The sequence below is a fragment of the Carcharodon carcharias genome, chromosome 18, assembly GCF_017639515.1.
Source record: "Carcharodon carcharias isolate sCarCar2 chromosome 18, sCarCar2.pri, whole genome shotgun sequence".
Taxonomy (NCBI): domain Eukaryota; kingdom Metazoa; phylum Chordata; class Chondrichthyes; order Lamniformes; family Lamnidae; genus Carcharodon; species Carcharodon carcharias.
In genome coordinates this window covers 70,426,879-70,441,662 of record NC_054484.1, presented here as the reverse complement: position 1 = coordinate 70,441,662, position 14,784 = coordinate 70,426,879, and the positions used below count along the sequence as shown (strand labels likewise).

At 39.5% G+C, this 14,784-nt stretch overlaps 1 protein-coding gene across 2 annotated transcripts in view; it reads right to left on the bottom strand.

Annotated features, from left to right (window-relative positions):
* usp9 (ubiquitin specific peptidase 9) overlaps positions 1-14,784 on the bottom strand; it is a 353,775-nt gene that overhangs the window by 7,223 nt on the left and 331,768 nt on the right. For both annotated transcript variants that reach the window (XM_041210976.1, XM_041210975.1), the window contains 3 exons: positions 13,744-13,900; positions 6,746-6,958; positions 6,192-6,287 (listed from right to left, as the gene is read on the bottom strand). In XM_041210976.1, the coding sequence (XP_041066910.1) occupies positions 6,192-6,287; positions 6,746-6,958; positions 13,744-13,900 (466 nt within the window). The remainder of the gene's footprint in view (positions 1-6,191; positions 6,288-6,745; positions 6,959-13,743; positions 13,901-14,784) is intronic.

Sequence of the window (14,784 nt, the reverse complement as noted above, 5' to 3'; positions counted from 1 at the left end):
TCTGCTTCCACTACCTTGTAAGGAAGAGCACTCCAAAGACTCATGACCCTAAGAGAAAAAAAATTCTCCTCATCTCTGTCTTAAATGAGTGACCCCTTATTTTTAAACAGTGACCCTTAGTTCTGGATTCTCCCACAAAAGGAAACATCTTCTCCACATCGATCCTATCAAGACCCCCCAGGATCTTAGAGGTTTCAATTAAATAGCCTCTTACTCTTCTAAATTCCTCTGGATACGAGCCTAACCCGTCCAGCCTTTCCTCATAAGACAACCTCCTTTGAACCACCTCCAATTACCCTCACAATAAATGATAACACTTTATTAGCTTTCCTAATTACCTGCTGTACCTGCATACTAACCTTTTGTGAGTCATGCACCAAGACATCCAGATCCCTCTGCATCTCAGAGCTTTGCAATCTCTCACCATTTAGATAATAAGCTTTTTTATTCTTCCTGCTAAAATTACCGATTTCACATTTGCCCACATTATACTCCATTTGCCAGATCTTTGCCCACTCGCTTAACTTATCTATATCACTTTGTAGCCTCCTTACATCCTCTACAGAATTTACTTTCCTACCTATCTTCGTGTCATCAGCAAATTTAGCCACTATTCCTTCAGTCCCTTCATCTAAGTCATTTATGTAAACTGTAACATGTTGAAGCCCCAGCACTGATCCCTGTGGCACACCATTTGTCACATCCCGCCAACCAGAAAAAGACCCATTTATGCCCTTTTTCCTACATTCATTTTTATTTTATATTCACTTGTTTTAATTTTATTCAATTATCCATAGTTTTACCCCCTTTTGATCCCATTTTCTATCCTTTATCAAATGCCTTCTGGAAATCTAAGTATAGTGCATCCACTGGTTTCCCCTTCACCCACATCACATGTGACTCCTTCAAAGAACTCCAATAAATTGGTTAAACATGATTTCCCTTCTAACAAAACCATGTTGACTCTGCCTGATTGCCTTGCATTTTTCTAAGTGCCCTGCCATAACATCTTTAACAATAGCTTCTAAAATTTTCTCAATGACAGATCTTAGGCTAACTGGCCTACAGTTTCCTGCTTTCTGTCTCCCAACCTTTTTGAATAAAGGAGTTATATTTGCTATTTTCCAATCTAATGGAATTTTCCCTGAATCTAGGGAATTTTGGAAAATTAAAACCCAATGCATTAACTATTTCACTAGGCATTTCTTTCAAGATTTTAGGGTGAAGTCCATCTGGTCCTGGGTATTTGTCAGCCCGCAGCCCCAATAATTTGCTCAATACGACTTCCCTGGTGATTGTAATTCTCCCCCCCACCGCCCCCGAGTTCCTTCCTCCCTTCCATGTCCTGATTTGCAGCTATTTCCGGGATGTTACTTGTGTCCTCTATAGTGAAGGCCGAAGCAAAATACCGGTTTAATTCGTCCACCATCTTCCTACTGTCCATTATCAATTCCCCAAGCGCGCACTCTATAGGACCAACGCTCACTTGTTAACTCTTTTCTTACTTAAATATCTATAGAACCTCTTACTGTCTGTCTTTATATTACTAGTTAACTTTGTCTCATACTCTAATTTTTCTCTCACTAATCTTTTTGTCATTCTTTGGTGTTCTTCATATTCTTTCTAATCTTCTGACCTGCCACCCATCTTTGCGTAATTATATGCTTTTTCTGTAAATTTGATACGGTCTTTAACTTTTTTTAGTTAACCACAGGTGGTGGGCCCACCCCATGGAATTTTTCTCTTTCATTGCAATGTATATATTCTGTGTATTCTGAAATATCCCTTTAAATGTCTGCCACTGAACTTCTATTAACATATCCCTTGACCTCATTTGCCAGTTCACTTTAGCTAGCTCTGCTTTCATGCACTCATAATTGCCCTTATTTAAGTTTAAAATACTAATCTTGGACACACTCGTTTCTCCCGCAAAATGAATATAAAATTCAATTATAATATGATGGCTGCAACCTAGGGGTGCCTTCACTAGGAGGTTATCAATTAATCCTATCGCGTTGCTCAATACCAGGTCAAGTATAGCCTGCTCTCTGGTTGGTTATAGAATGTGCTGTTCTAAGAAGCTATCCTGAAAACACTATGAACTTACCTACGCTACCTTCACCCATCTGATTTTTCCTGTCTATATGTAGATTAAAATCCGCCATGATAATTGCTGCACCTTTCTGGCAAGCTCCCTTTACCTTTTCTTTTATATCAAAAAGAAAAAATGCTGGAAAAACTCAGCAGGTCTGACAGCATCTGTGGAGAGAAAGACAGAGTTAACGTTTTGAGCCCGTAAAACGTTAACTCAGTCTTTCTCTCCACAGATGCTGTCAGACCTGAGTTTTTCCATTTTTATTTTAGATTTTCAGCATCTGCAGTATTTTGCCTCTACCTCTTCTTTTATACTCTGTCCTACTGTGTAGTTACAATTAGGAGGCCTGAACGCTGATCCAACAAGTGACTTCTTGCCTTCATCATTCCTCATCTCAACCCAAACCACTTATACAATCTGGTTTCCTGAACTTAGGTCATCCCTCTCTAATGTGATAACACCATCATTAATTAACAAAGCCACCCTCAACCTTTTTCTAACTTCCTACACTTCTTAAATGTCACATACCCTTCAACATTCACGTCCCAATCTAGGTCGTCCTGTAACCATATCTCTGTATTGGCTATCAAATCATACTTATTTATTTCTATTTGCGCTATCAATTCATCTGTCTTATTTCGAATGCTACGCACATTTAGATACAGAGCCTTTAGTTTTGTCCTTTTATTATTTTTGTAGTGTTTAGCCTTATCTGCTGAATTACTCTTAGAATTGTACTCTCTGTCCCTTCCTGTCAAGAGTCTGTTTATCATCCCCCAAAATGTACCACAGTGCCATAGTCAGTTTGCTCATCCACCCTGCAGCCCCCTACTCTCATCCAAAAAAGCTGAGAGAATCTCAAACCTGTTGGACAATTGCAGAGGCTCACAATCCTGCCCTGTGTCGCAAACTGTGTTGTATATGGCTGAGCTATCGATCCCATATCCTCTCCATCTTGAAATGCCACCTATTTCCATCACTGCAATACTATCCATCATCACTCATTCCTTCATCGTTGCTGGGTCAAAATCCTGGAACTCCCTCCCTAACAGCACCATGGGTGTACCTACACCACATGAACTGCAGCGGTTCAAGGCAGCAGCACACCACCACCTTCTCAAGGACAATTACGAACAGCCTAGCCAGCAACGCCCACATTCAGTGAATGATTTTAAAAAAGGTGCTATTCAAATGCAAGTAGATGCTGTTGGAATCTATTAAAAATTTTGCCTCAAAGTGCACTTCCCATCAGCTTTTTCTGTTATAAATCCCAATGCCCACATTTAGGGTGGAAATAGTTCATACATTTTCATGTAATTAATTACACCCTCCTCCCAGATGAGGCATTACACTACCACCAGTGGCTGGTGGGCATAATTAGTGCAAAGTTTTGGAAGACATTTATATTACAAAAGAAAATGAACATTGGTTGTTAGCGGGAATACCAAAAAATGAAAAGTAATTGCCCAGGTTTTGTAGTGATGATTCTTGCCGTTGACCTCTAAGAAAGCTGCCCACAAAAATCTAGCAATCTCTGTGGCTTGAATTTCCCAACATTAATTTGAATATGGCACAAAGTCAAAGGGGATCTTCATGCATTCAGTAACAGTGATACCATTAAGTAGTGTGAGCAACCAATCACATAGTAAAATTCTGGCAGCAAAGCAGGATGTAAACTGCAGTTTTGATAAAATGTCATCGACCTGAATTGTTAACTCTACTTCTCTCAGCACAGATGCTTCTGGATCTGTTGAGTATTTTAAGGCATTTTATTTTAATAAAATGTACTAATTAGCCTTTGGTTAAATACATTTTTTAAAGACTCGAAAGAGAATGTATTAAAAATCTATGAATCATAATGGAAAAATTCGACACTACTCAAATAAATTGTTTTCCAGGGCTGGATGTTTTTCAAAAGTAGCTGTGACTTGGTATGATGTTTCAAAACCCAGTTACGCCTCATTAACAAGGCTCACCTTTTTGGGTGACTTTTAACTGTGTCATTACAATTTAAAAAAGAGAAATTCAGCGATTTTTAATTGTTTGTCGTTTGCGGATCTTCAACAGTGCACCCTATGGAAAAGCATAGAATCACTGACAGAAACTTGTGCATTTTTGTTTCAACTGTGTATGTGCGGACTCCAGAATTGCTGTCAGTTTCAGAGGAGCAATGATGGGGACCAGTTTTACTGTCATTAATATTGTGAAATCAGGGCCTATGACTTCAAACCAAGCATGAATGACACCTGTGTGCCCTAGTCCAATTATCAGCTGGACTTGCTATGTCTCTCTGAAATGCTCTGGAACTTTTTTTATGTTGAAGGGGCTATATAAATGCAATTTGCATTAGTAAAGGAGAAACTTGGCTTCCTTCAACCATGGTAGCTTCAGAGAAAAAAATGCATGATACAGGATTTTATTTTTATATGAATAAAGGTAATAGGGCTTTCCAATATCTCAAGAGGTAAAGATGCCACAAAGAATGAAACCAAATCATTCCCATCAGGGATAATACACTTTCAATTGCTGTACAGATTTAATCAAACTCAGCCAGCCATTACTGGGATGGCTATAAATGTTTCCAGAATGCTCATATTTTCAATAATCTTTCTACAAATTGGGGTCTCTGCAACAGACAATGTTGAAATGATAGACAGGCAACCTGTACACAGGCCATGACCAGTAATCCTTTGAGCAAGCCATAAGGAGGCTTTTCAAAGCAATCAAAGATGACTTTACGTCGTTGTCAGCCAAGCAATTGTATGTAGCAAAAAAGTTGTATCCACTAGATATGCATCAGGATGGTTAACAATGAATAATTTGAAAGACTAAATCCAATTTTAATTTGTGAAATATAATGACAAATATTTATTAAAAAGGTATGGTTAAATGATTAAATGCTAATGGTAGGATTTGTCACTTTGAATAAGTGCTCCCCTCCCTCGTAGCTATCAAAAATCAGTGTTAAACAGAAAATACTGTTTTAAGTTCCAGTTCCATTGTCACTTTTCTCTTTAGCAGTAGAGGTATGATTTGAACAAGTCTCTCCATTTTTCAAAAACATGAAGTAGACCAAAACAAAATAATTGGAGCACCAACAGACTGTCAGGGCAGAATGTTTAATTTCCAATCCAACAGCACCATGGAATGAAAATGGCAAATGCAAGCCAAATGCTTTCTTCAAAACGTGGTATACCAGAGCAGTCACTCTTACAATTCCTATTTATTGAACAGTGGCAGGTGGTGGTCTGGGGACTAATGATTTAAAAAGGTTGGGGTTTGCATCAAGAACGCTCAAAAAGGGAAGTGGAGAGGAATAAAATGAAGTTTTCACAGTGGAAATAATTTGATGACTACAGTTTGTGTACTTAAATCACTTGGCTGTGTTCTGTATCAGCAGGACTCTGCCAGCGAGCAAAAACAAAGTGGTGCTGCTGCAAGAAAGCAACACAAATTGTTCAAAAAGCAGAGCTAGATGAGATGTACACAAACGCTGAAGTTTGAGTCTTATGGGGGCTTTAACCCAAGTTGCAATTTATCACTTCAACTGACACAAAAAAAGTAACTGATGAATAATTTCAGGAGGTGACAAATTAGTTCTCAAATACATATCTACATTCGTGGAATAATGTAACCATGGTGCACTGTTGATTTCAATAAAAGATGGTTACTACAAAAGTAAAAATGAAAATTAAAAATTAAATGCTACTTGGTGCATACCTATTTACCTGAATGTGAAAATATGCTTTTAAATAATGAGAAATGACTATTTTCTTGCCCTGATAGCTGGTGAACAGAAGTTATGTACTAGTTATGTTGTTAGATGCAATAACAAGTAAATTAAGATTTGCAAAGTATCTCAAATGCGTTTTCAAAACAGTATTTCAAATTGTTCAAGTTGCCAAATTCTTATTTAAAGACACTAAAGTGCTAAATAGCTATAATGTTGTTTTACACGGAACTTTAAAGATTGCACTGTGCCTATTTTTATTTAGCAAACTCAAAGTTTCCCCACATACTTAATGCATAGCAAAATTACATTTTTTTAGCAAGCAGAAGCAGGGGAGAATAGGGTTGTTTAAGATAGAAGGCTTACCTGTTGATACTGAGAGTTTGGTGAATGAGGGTATAAAGGAGCATCTTCTGGTGGGGAAGAATCATGATCATCTGGTGCATCTTGATCATCTGGCTCCTAAAATGTCAATATATTGATTAAGCAAGGAACATGCACAGGAAGATGTTTAAGTATATTTTATGGTGCAAGTTAGATGCTCAACAAGATGGAGAATAGAATATAAACCTTTTGGAAGGGATGGGGTTTAAGCATGGTTGTTGGGAGGGCAGGAGAAGGGGAGGGAGGGAAAAGAGAACTGGGTAGGGAAGCCAGAGGGCAGGTGCAAGGGGAGGCAGAGAAGCAAATAAAGCAGGAGGTGGAGAGCAGGGGAGAGAGGGAGGCAGGAAAAAGGGAAGCGGAGAGAAGGGGGGAATGGGAGGCAGAGAGGAGGTGGGAAGTGAGACAGAGAGGAGAGGGAAGGGCAGGCGGAGAGTCGAGTGTGAGGTGCAGTACTAACTTAGTGTGCTTCTGCATGTTTAAAATGTAGTTGCAGGGCAAATTTAAGTATTGAAGATAGAAATTTCTCAATTTCTTACCTCTTCTGGACATAGCTCACATGCTTTTGCGAGAGTCATCCTGGCACTGTGCGACCTCTCCAGGAAGTAACCATTTGATGTTTCATTGCTCTGTACAGGGGGTGACCAGTTGTTATAGGTGTACTGCGGATTTCCAGGATATGGCCTACGTTCCAGTTCTTCTCCAAGCCACTCCACTGCCCAAGTCCATTTCCTTTTCAGGTCTCCATTACTCTGCATAATGATTGCAATAAATGTATATTTTAAACTGAATCAGATATTCCACAACAGTGTCTTTAATTCATAAGTGTTTCATTGGTTATAAAGCACTTTGGGATGCTGAATTGATGAAAGACACTATTGTAAATGCACTTCTTTCTTGTTAGATTCTGCCTGACAACATGGTACAACACTGCGCCATTTAGTCTAATAAAGGGCAGCACTTGATCTGTCTATACGCAGTTAAGATTTTTCCTGAGCAGCAGAGCTGTAACTTGTCCCCTGACTAGGAAGAAAGGGCAAAGCAGGTCAACCAGTGCTCTCGAACAACTCAGTATGTTCATCATTAAATACTACACTTATCCACATAATTCATAAAAATTCAAGGTTTAATCATCAGTTTGTTCTGCAATAACTAGCCATAGAAAGGCACCAATATTAGCTTTAGATTTCCTACACGGTGGAAGTGGGGTGCAGACTTAAACAGAGAAAATACAGTTCTCTTTCATGATTACCCCATATAACTTCCTGATTCAATATTCGTAATAACTCAACAGAATGGACAAGTTTCAACAAGAAACAGATAAACTTTATTACAGAGGGTTTGTCAGATACTTCATGCTCGATCAGGAGTCTCATCAGGAAGTCCCATCCCCTCCGGATTGCTTGTGCTTAGGGTTCATTGGTCAGAGCCTCCCAGAACATCACATGACAGACAACAGGAGGGGCTATACCTTCAGTTACTATATTTCCTCACCCTTTAGTTTTTTATAATTTCTATTTACAGGGAACATTTGAATATCTGACAACGTGCACATATATACAACTTCAGGTGATTAAAGATCGAGTCTCTGAGGTGCTCTCTTTATACAGCTAGAGTGGCTTGGCTCTACCACTTGAGGTTCCTCAAAAGGATCAACAGGATTTGGAACTGCAGCACGAGACATCATTAGAAAGTGGCAGTTCTGGCTTTGGCAACTCCACAGAGACTTTGGGCATGTCTATTCTAGGTCGATCTGTCACCTCAGGAATTGATGGTTTGATGTTAACAAGTAGGATAGTTGGTTTTTGGAATGTCTCTCTCGCAAGAAGAATAATAATTCATAAGCACATAGATCAATCTTCCACTTGTACTTGGAAAGATAATGGACCAGTCTCCGAGGTAATGATTCCAGGAAACCAACATGGTCAACTTGCGAAACTTCACACAAATACCACGTCACTTAGTGAATGTGCGAGCTTTGCTTTGTATATCATGGTTCAATTTTTGATTACACTGATTCCACTCTACCTTCCCCTCTTAAGTTTTTAAACACCAGGCTTAGCCATGTATGTAGGCGGCATTTCATCAATAATTCAGTCGGTGTTGAACCCGTAGTCGAAGTGGCACTGTACGATAACTGAGAAGCAGGAAAGTCGAGATTCTAGAGTACCTTCTGATAACCTTTTCATGCCAGATTTGAGAGAGTGTACAGTTCTCTCGATGAGGGATGGTAAGGGGTTGTTTTAATATGCCTGATTCCACTCAGATTCATGAATTTCTGAAACTCAGAAATTGGTAAAGGCTAGACCATTATCAGAAATGACGATTACAGGTAGGCCACATATGCTAAAACAATGACGCAGCTTCTCGATGTTGGTGGTTTGACTTTGTATACACCCATCCATTCAGAACGTGCATCTATAATGAACAAAAGCACGGTGCCAAGGAATGGTCCTATATAATCGATATGTAATCTAACACAGGGTCGACCAGGTCCTTCCAATGGATGCAGGCAACTTCTGTTGTTGCTGACAATGGAGACAGTGCTTGATCATGCTCTCAATGTCACTGAGAATGTCTGGCCACCAGACATAGCTTTGCGTAAGCATTTTCATCTTTGATATGCCTGGATGTGCACTGTGAAGCTCTGTCAAGAGTGGTTCTCTACCTTGTGATGGGATGACAACACTTGATCCCCACAACAAAATTCCACCTTGACAGCTTAACTCTGTTTCTGGCATGAAATGGTCTCAAATCTTAAGTTAAAAGCAAAATACTGCGGATGCTAGAAATATGAAATAAGAACAGAAAATGCTGGAAAAACTCAGCACGTCTGACAGCATCTGTTGGGAGGGAAACAAGAGTTAATGCTTAAGTCTGCACAATTTGAAATGTGAGCTCTGAAGTCATGCAGACTCAAAACATTAACTCTGTTTGTCCAACTTCTAATTTGCTTCGCGCACACAGGGAAAGGATCCAAGAAATTCAGTAACAGCACAACTTCTTGTGAAGCAGTTGCATGTACAATGTTATCTGGTAATGGGAGACGACTAAGTGCATCCACACCTGCAATGTGTAAGCCAGGACGGTGCATAAAAGTATACTCATATGCAGGTAATATCAGAGACCAACATTGTATTCTTGCTGATGCTATTGGCAGAATGGCGTTATCCTCAGTGAATAAACCCTTTAATGGCTTATGGTCTGACAATGGTCATCCAGGTAGGTATTGGTGGAATTTCTTCACTCCGAATACCACTGATAAACCTTTACTTCTCAGTTGTGGCGAGGGTTCTCGAGACATAGCCAATAGAATGGAAAATGGATCAGAAAGGCCTATGTGATACACAGCTCCTACATCATAAGAAGAGTCATTAGATGCTAATACCAACTCTTTCGATGGGTCGTAAACACGACGAATGCAACAGTTTCTTTACTTTCATAAAGGTTGTTGTGAATTCTACGACCAATGGTGATTCTTCTTCAACAAGTGTAATGATGCAAGTTAGGCAAAAAGCGGCTATAGTAGTTGATCATACCCAGGAGAGACTTGAGTTCGGTTACATTGGATGGCAAGGGTGCATCTTTTATTGCTCGAACTTTCTCTTCTACCAGATGCAAACCTATGGCGTCCAACTCTGTGACCCAGAGAAATAACTTCTGGTGCTTGAAATGTAAATTTTCCTTCTTTAACCACACACTGGCTTCCACGAGCCTTCTCAGTACCTCCTCCAGGTTGGCCAAGTGTTCGATCTCAGTGATCAGAACATCATCTAGGTATACTACCAATCAAGGAAGTCCTTGCAAAAGACTCTCCATTGTTCTCTGGAAGATAGTGCATGTAGACGATACTCCAAAGGGTAGGTGAGTATACTGAAGACGACTCTTGTGTGTGTTAATAGTCACGTATTTGCTCAACGTGCTATCCAGTCATAACTATTGGTAGATGTGGCTCATATCCAATTTTGTATAGGACTTACCTCCAGCCAGATTTGCATGTAAGTCGTCTATCCTTAGGATGGGGTACTTGTCTAGTTTTGCTGCCTTCCATTTACGGTGAATTTATAGTCCCCAGAAATGCATATGGTTTGGTCAAGCTTAACCACTAAAACTATGGGCGTTGCCCATTCTGAGAATTGGATAGGTTGGATGATGCCCAGCTTTTTTAACTGGCAATTCTGCATAAGGCACAGATCTAGCCTTAAAAGAAACATGGTGTCGCCTGAGGATCCACATATATCTTGGTCTGCACGCCTTTTAACTTCCCTAATGCATCTCGAAATTCCCTATCGTATTTCCTTAGCAGTTCAGGAACTCTTCCTGTTTTCAGATGAAATATCTCAGGCCAGTTAATCTCGATCTGCAGTAATCAAAGATTTGGATATCCAAGAAACTTCTTCACAATTCTGCAATTACTTTATGATGATATGGCTGCAACTATCTTGAATGTATGATCTGAAACAGATGCTTTCAAAATCTGGACCAGGGTCAAACAAGGCTGAGTGATAGCCTCCACGCTATTTGACACTGGCTCAAAGATCAACTGCCCTCTGGCGTAAAAAAATTTCAAACGTACAGATGTTAAATCAGGATAGACTGAGGCTTAGTTGTGATACAACTCACAGTGGAGCAACTTGGCAATTACACACACGGACAATGGCCACTTGGTAAACAGCAATGGCAATGCTCTGGCTCAAGAAACCCTTACAAGTTAACGTTTTTAGGAAAGGATATTAGGATGGAGCATATGGAATGCAAGGCGCAAATTTATCACTTGGTAGTACAGAACTTCAAATTGCTGAAAAGGGGAACATGTTGCCAAAGCTTCTCATCTTGCACTCATCAGAACCAAACACAAGAATGCCAAATTTCAGGCAATCACACCAATTTATACTGCAGGAGAAAAGGGTGCTGACTGGTTGGCAAGCTGACTGTGATTCACTGAGGCATTGCCATGGAAAAAGCAATGGGGAATTATGGGCATCCCAAGCTCCCAGGTAATTCAAAGAAAGCACAAGTTTTGAGCATATTCCTTTTGTTTGCAGAGAACGGTTGTTTCTAGCAAGCATGAATGAGCCACGTTACAAGCTCAACTGATAATCTCAAATTGTTACATGGTAGTACAGAACTTGAGTATTGCTGAAAAGAGAAACATGCTATTGAAACTTTTCGTCTTGGACTCACCTGGACAAATGCAAGAATACCAAATTTCAAACAATCACAACAATTTATACGGCATGAGAAGGTGCTGATTGGTTGGCAAGTGGTCTCTGATTAGCAGACACGTTGCCGTGCAGCATGCACCAGGGTACAGATAACTGCCAAGCTTCAACAGCATGTCTCTTTCTTAGAGCAATATTTAAATTGGCTATTACTGTAGCTAATAGCAGACTCAGAGGATTGTTTGGCAAGTGCTGCCCAAGCATGGAATCACATCTAACAGCAGATGTTTTGCAATTTGTAAATGCACGTTGGTTGTGTGCAGTCTGTACGCTGTCTAGTGCAAACAACTAAAGAAGCATGCTGTTTCATCTCAACAATTGGCTGATGGAATCAAGGGTCTATGTACCTGGCATCGCACCTGCACTGAAATTTATACACAATGTTGCTCAACTGTATGGTAGGCATAATGTTTTTTGGATTGACGGCAGCATTCTGTTAGTGAAAAATACTACTCGTGCCCACTGCATACTAGAGGTGTGAAACGGCTTGTTGCTAAATTTTTGAAATACTTTGCCTTGCCAGGATAATTTGAGGTAGATCAGACACTTCTCAAGTCCAAAAGTGGCAGCCTTGCAAATGGGCCAAAGGCTGCCACTTTTGGACCTGAGAAGTGTTTGATATACCTCAAATTACCCTGGAAGGGCAAAGTATCTCAAAAATTTGTGTAATAGGTTAAGCTAGCCTTTTCATGCTGCTATTATGCAGTGGCTGCTCAGTTGGTATTTTCCACCACAGGATTCTGCCATCAGTCCAAAACAAATTCTATCTACCACACATTGGGGGCATCGTGTAGGAATTTCAGGGTAGGTGCGATGCCAGGTACATAGGCTTCATGTCCCAGCAACTGGCTGATTAAATTAAATAGCAGTTCCTGAGGCTGTTTGCAATAGACAGAATACAGAATGTACTCAACCATCCCGCGCTTGCAAAAACCAAAACGTCTACTGTTGGATTTGATTCTACGATTGAGCAGCACTTGCTGAACAATGCTGAGTGTGTGAATAGCCACACTAACAACCAATTTTTAAAAATCAGTTGAGCTCGTAGCTTGGCTCAGTTATGCTCGCTAGAAACAATATACATTCATAGGCAGGAACACGCTTTCTCCAAACAAAAGGAATATACTTAAGCCTTGCACCTTTTTTTGAATTACCCAGGAGCGTGGGAGCCTATAGTTCACTGTTGCTTTCTCCATCGCAAGGGCTTGGCTACAGTCAACTTGTAAACCAATCAGCAACCTTTTCTCTTGCAGTATATATTATTGTGATCATTTGAAATTTGGCATTCTTGCATGTCCTGATGAGTGCAAGATGAAAAGTTTTGGCAACATGTCTCTCTCTCTTCAACAATAAAAACAATTTGCAGCTCTAATTTTAAAAATTGCATTGTCCTGGTTCTACAGAGAAAAGTTCTCTCGAATAACTGCACACTCTTTTGAGCATAATAACTTAAAGAGAAGGAAAAAAAGTAGGCACCTTGCGTGTGGAAATAAAAAATGAGAATTCTTTGAAGAAAATTAAGTGAATGGTAATTTCATTTTAATTTTCTCAGCTTTAAAAAAATATTTATCCATGAGGCCACTCGTGGCATAAATTATGTGACGCCATTCAATCTGGAGTAACTGCTGAAATCAGACAAGCAAATAACTTCAAATGTTCTTCTTGTTTGTAGTCTTTTTATAAATCAGTTTCAAAGTGGCTCTCAGGTCAGTTAGGTGCAGTCAGGTCAGTTAGGTTGCTTTCAATAAAATTGCTTAGGGGTGCTCCCTACAATTTGACAAGCATGGCCCAACAAAGAGCAAGGTTTTGCACTCTGAAAGACAATTGAGACTTTTCCAAAAAAATTAGAGCGAGATTCATTTTGTTCTTTGAAGGTATCCTCAGCCAACCCCTAGCTATTTTCCTTTGATGGTGCAACATACTAAAATTAAGCAACTTTTTGCCATTTTGAAAATCAGATTTGATAGCCATCACCAATAGGCAAGGCTTATTAGGTCAAATGATCTTCTCATCCAAAAACGTAACACTTTACAGAAACCCAAATGGTCAATAATTCTATATTTGTGATGTAGATTAAATCCCTCTGGAAAGTTCAATGTGACTTCACAACACTGATGAATTTTATCTTGCAAACCGCTCAGCAAATAGGAATTTCCCTTCGATAAAGAACATGGCAATTCATACATGGGGCTGAATTGGTTGCAGGAGACAAGGTGACCAATTAGGGCAAAACTGAGCACAAAAGTTGAGCCAAACTCTCAAGGAGGCTTGTGGTTGCTCTTTGCATCTTATTTATATATAAAAAAAATGTTTACCTGGAGGATCTGGTAGGCTACAGGACATGAGCTGAAGAGAGCAACCATGCACTTAATACACTGGTATGCTCTCTTCTGATAGTGGTTTTTAGAACGCTGGATGGTGTCAAACAGCCCGTCTCTGTCGTCAGGAATACCTTTCAGGGCATTATGAATCCTGTAGGAAAAGATACATTTTACAAATCAAATTTTAGTATTTTATTGGAGACTTGGGATGTTAGAGGCACTCAAACACATACCTATGTCCTTCAACTCATTATTTCAGGTCCCTGCCCTTAATAAAGCAGACAAGAACATAGTAAGACCTGAAGGATCCGCAATATATCAATGATCAGAGATGTGGCGGAGCACTAAAGGTAATTTTTTGCATGCATTTTTCCCCAAGGAGGGGACTTCTCATTAATTGGTACCTTCACACACAGTCCAAGATATAAACCTGACTGAATGGTAAGTGATAATGCAAACGTTTAGCCTACCATCCTGTGGTACAATATACGAGTAGATAATTAACATGCTCTGCACCATTTGGCAACTGACTCAGCAGTAAATACTTTAGTTCAATCTAATACATAGAACTTCATGGGAAAATAATGTCCTCACAACACAAATAATTTTATATTTATGCCCTCTTCTTTCATGTTTATATTTCAAGATAGAGAAATCTGCTCACATCTACATTAATAATGCCTCCCAGAGATTAGGTACCCTCAGTGTTTTCTCTAATTCACAACCTTAGGTCCATATCACTTTCCTCCGACCCACCTTCAACACACCAATATGGTGCCCAAAACACACAACTTTCCAAATATAGCTACAACAACAATCTGCACAAGATTCAAATTTTTCCAATTTATTGTTACGTGCTCTCAAGATACACACAGAAGAATTAGCCTTATGAATTATGGATTAACAGGTGAGATCTAGTTATTTTAAGCAGACCCCTTAGCATTAAGTCATGATTTGTTGTTAAAAGATTTAAGTAAACTTGAAAGTGATAGGAGTTTTCAGGTAAACAAAAACCTAACAGCTAAACGACTCAGA